At 59.2% G+C, this 4,196-nt stretch overlaps 1 protein-coding gene across 3 annotated transcripts in view; it reads left to right on the top strand.

The window, feature by feature from the left end:
* The first annotated feature begins 2,615 nt into the window (after positions 1–2,615).
* CACNA1F (calcium voltage-gated channel subunit alpha1 F) overlaps positions 2,616–4,196 on the top strand; it is an 83,294-nt gene continuing 81,713 nt past the window's right edge. For all 3 annotated transcript variants that reach the window (XM_054052182.1, XM_054052181.1, XM_054052183.1), the window contains exon 1: positions 2,616–2,807. In XM_054052182.1, coding sequence (XP_053908157.1) covers positions 2,780–2,807 — 28 coding nt within the window. In that variant the 5' untranslated portion in view covers positions 2,616–2,779. The remainder of the gene's footprint in view (positions 2,808–4,196) is intronic.

Genomic DNA, 4,196 nt, shown 5'->3' with positions numbered 1-4,196 from the left:
AGGCGGAGCGCGGGGCGAAAACGAGGCTGCTGCGCGCGGGGTATGATGGGAGTTGTAGTCCTCGACGAGGTTGGGGTTTAATAAAAGGGCGAGGCGCGGGGCACGATGGGATTTGTAGGCGGTGCCCGGGGTGAGCGCGGGGCATGATGGGAGTTGTAGGCGGCGGGCGAGGCGGGAAAGTTGAAGGGTGCGAGGCGCGAGGAAAATGGCGGCTGTGAGTGGGGAAATGGGGGTGTGAGGGGGGAATGGGGGTTGTGATGGGGGGAATGGGGGTTGTGAGGGGGAAATGGAGGTGTGAGGGGGAATGGGGGTGTGAGGGGGAAATGGGGGTGTGAGGGGGAATGGGGGTGTGAGGGGGAATGGGTGTGTGAGGGGGGAATGGGGGTGTGAAGGGGGAATGGGGGTGTGAGGGGGGGAATGGGGGCGTGGGGGGAAATGGGGCTGTGAGGGGGAATGGAGGTGTGAGAAGGGGAATGGGAGTGTGAGGGGGAATGGGGGTGTGAGGGGGAAATGGGGGTGTGAGGGGGAATGGGGGTGTGAGGGGGGAATGGGGGTGTGAGAAGGGGAATGGGGGTGTGAGGGGGAAATGAGGGTGTGAGGGGGAATGGGGGTGTGAGGGGAAAATGGGGGTGTGAGGGGGGAATGGGGCTGTGAGGGGGAATGGGGGTTGTGAGAGGGGAATGGGGGGTGTGAGGGGGAATGAGGGTGTGAGGGGGAAATGGGGGTGTGAGGGGGAATGGGGGTGTGAGGGGAGAATGGGGGTGTGAGGGGGGAATGGGGCTGTGAGGGCAAATGAGGAGGAAAATGAGGTTGGTGAAGGGGAAATGGGGTGTGTGAGGGCAGTTGAGGGGGAAAATGGGGCTGTGAGGGGGGAAAGAGGGTCTGTGAGGGCAGATGAGAGGGAAAATGGAGCTGTGAGGGGTGTTGAGGGGGGAAATGGTGTCTGTGAGGGCAAATGAGGGGGAAATGGGGTTGGTGAAGGGGGAAACGAGGTCTGTGAGGGCAAATGAGGGGGAAAATGGGGCTGTGAGGGGTGGTGAGGGGGGAAATGGGGTCTGTGAGGGCAAATGAGGGGGAAAATGGGGCTGTGAGGGGAGAAATGGGGTCTGTGAGGGCAAATGAGAGGGAAAATGGGGCTGTGAGGGGTGATGAGGGGGGAAATGGGGTCTGTGAGGGCAAATGAGGGGGAAATGGGGTTGGTGAAGGGGGAAATGGTGTCTGTGAGGGCAAATGAGGGGGAAAACGGTGCTTGTGAGGTGGAAACGAGGTGTTGAAGGTGGAAAAACGGTGCTTCTGAAGGGTAAATGAGAGGGAAAATGGCATCTGTGAGGGGCAGACGAGGGGGAAAATTGGGTTGATGAGGTGGAAAGGAGGTGGTGAAGGGGGAAAAATGGTATTTCTGGGGGGGTAATGGCATCCGTGAGGGGGAAACGGTGCCTGTTTGGGGTCAGTGGAGCAGGAAATGGCATCCGCGGCACAGCCGAGGTCAGAGGTGGGCTCAGCACGCGTGTGCCCTGTCCGTGTTCCCCTCTCACACGCGTGTGCCGCATCCGTGTGAGTGTCCCGTCTCTGTCCCCATGCGTGCGTTCGGGCACGTGGGCGGCGTTGTCACCCTCCCTGCCTTCGTTAAGCCTTTAATCCGCTGGCGGTAACGAAGCCAAGGGCTACGGGACGAGCCATGGGGACGGCCTGGGAGCGACCCCATCACCCACAGACCCTCCTGACCCCCCCCTAAATACCCCCACTGCACCTCAAATATCCCCAACCCCCCCCAAATACCCTCCTCCCTCCCAAATACTCCCAATTCCCTGCTAAATACCCCCAAGCCCCCGTTAAATACCCCCACTCCCCCTCAAATACCCCCAATTCCCTGTTAAATACCTCCATTCCTCCTCAAATACCCCCAACCCCCCATTAAATACCCCCATTCCCCTTCAGATATCTCCAACCCCCCCCTTAAATACCCCCACTCCGCCTCAAATACCCCCAATTCCCTGTTAAATACCCCCATTCCCCCTCAAATACCCCCCAACCCCCTGTAAAATACCCCCACTCCCCCTCAAATACCACCAACCCCCCCTTAAATACCCCCACTCGCCCTCAAATACCCCAAATTCCCTGGTAAATACCCCCATTCCCTCCCAAATACCTCCAATTCTCTTCTAAATACCCCCACTCCCCTTCAAATACCCCCACTCCTCCTTAAATACCCCCATTCCCCCTCAAATACCCCCAATTCCCTGCTAAATACCCCCCACTCTCCCACAAATACCCCAAACCCCCCCCTTAAATACCCCCACTCCCTCCCAAATACCCCCAATTCCCTGGTAAATACCCCCACCCCCCTCTTAAATACCCCCATTCCCCCCCAAATACCCCCAATTCTCTGCTAAATACTCCCATTCTCCCCCAAATACCCCCAATTCTCTGCTAAATACCCCCATTCTCCCCCAAATACCCCCAATTCTCTGCTAAATACCCCCATTCCCTCCCAAATACCCCCAATTCTCTGCTAAATACCCCCATTCCCCCCCAAATACCCTCAATTCTCTGCTAAATACCCCCATTCCCTCCCAAATACCCCCAATTCTCTGCTAAATACCCCCACTCCCCCTCAGATACCCCCCAAACACCCCCTAAATGTTCCCAAATCCCACCAAATCCCTTTGAGAGACCCTTAGACCACCTTTCCTCAGCCCTCCGGGTACCCCAATTTTACCAGACACCCCAAAAATCCTCTCCCAGACCTCCGGAATCAACCCCTCGGATACCTCTCACCATGTCGGAGTCGGAGGAGAACGGAGAGGGTGAGCGCAGGGGGAATGGGGGGGCGTGAAGAAGAAGTGGGGGTTCAAAGGGGATCCCCAGTGAAATTAGGGGGGGCCCTGTGCAAATGGGGGGTCCCTGAGGGAATTGGGGGTTCCTGTACTATGGAATGTGGGAGTTTGGGGGGCACCTGAGGGTATAGGGGGGTTCAGGGAGGTCATTGAGGGAATGTGGGGTCCCTGTTCTATGGGATGGGGGAGTTCAGGGGGGTCCCTGAGGGTATGGGGGGGACCCCTGGAGGGGACTTTGGGGGTCACTGGGGTTATGGAGGGCTCCTGAGGGAATGGGGGGTCCCCGTTTTATGGAATGTGGGAGTTCAGGGGGTCCCCAAGGGAATGGGAGGGTTTGGGGAGGCCCTGAGGGAATGGGGGGTTCCCTGTGGTTATGGGGGGGCCCAGAGGGAATAGGGGGTCCCCGTTCTATGGGATGTGGGAGTTCAGGGGGTCCCTAAGGGAATGGGGGTGTCCCTGTGGTTATGGGGGTGCCCAGAGGGAATAGGGAGTCCCCGTTCTATGAGATATGAGAGTTCAGGGCGTCACCTGAGGGAATGGGGGGACCCTTGGGGGGAGGTCAGGGGGTCCCTGGGGATATAGGGGATCCCTGTGGTTATAGGGGGGCCCAGAGGGAATAGGGGGTCCCTGTTCTATGGGATGTGGGAGTTCAGGGGGTCCCTGAGGGAATGGGGGGGTTCAGGGAGACCCTGTGGTTATGGGTGGGGGATGCCTGTGGTTATGGGGGAGCCCAGAGGGAATAGGGGGGTCCCTGTTCTATGGGATGTGGGAGTTCAGGGGGGCCCAGAGGGAATGGGGGTGTCCCTGTGGTTATGGGGGGGCCCAGAGGGAATAGGGGGTCCCTGTTCTATGGAATCAGGGGGGTTGGGGAGGCCCTGAGGGAATGGGGGGATCCCTGCGGTTATGGGGGGCCCAGAGGGAATAAGGGGTCCCTGTTCTATGGGAATGGGGGGGGTTGGGGAGGCGCTGAGGAAATTGGGGGGTTATTGTGGGAGTTCGGGGGGTTCCTGGGGTTATGGGGGGTTCCCTGTGGTTATGGGGGGGCCCAGAGGGAATAGGGGGTCCCCATTCTATGGGATGTGGGAGTTCAGGGGGTCCCTGAGGGAATGGGGGGGTTCCCTGTTCTGTGGAATGGGGGGGGTTGGGGAGGCCCTGAGGGAATGGGGTGTCCTTGGTGGGGGTAAGGGGGTCCCTGTGGTTATGGAGGGGATTCCTGTGGTTATGGGGGGGCCCAGAGAGAATAGGGGGTCCCCATTCTATGGGATGTAGGAGTTCAGGGGGTCCCTGAGGGAATGGGGGGGTTCCCTGTTCTGTGGAATGGGGGTGTTCGGGGAGGCCCTGAGGAAATGGGGGGGTCCC

The sequence above is a fragment of the Cuculus canorus genome, chromosome 32 (genome assembly GCF_017976375.1).
Source record: "Cuculus canorus isolate bCucCan1 chromosome 32, bCucCan1.pri, whole genome shotgun sequence".
NCBI lineage: Eukaryota > Metazoa > Chordata > Aves > Cuculiformes > Cuculidae > Cuculus > Cuculus canorus.
The sequence above is the reverse complement of the archived record's forward strand: the minus strand, read 5'-3'. Positions and strand labels throughout refer to the sequence as shown.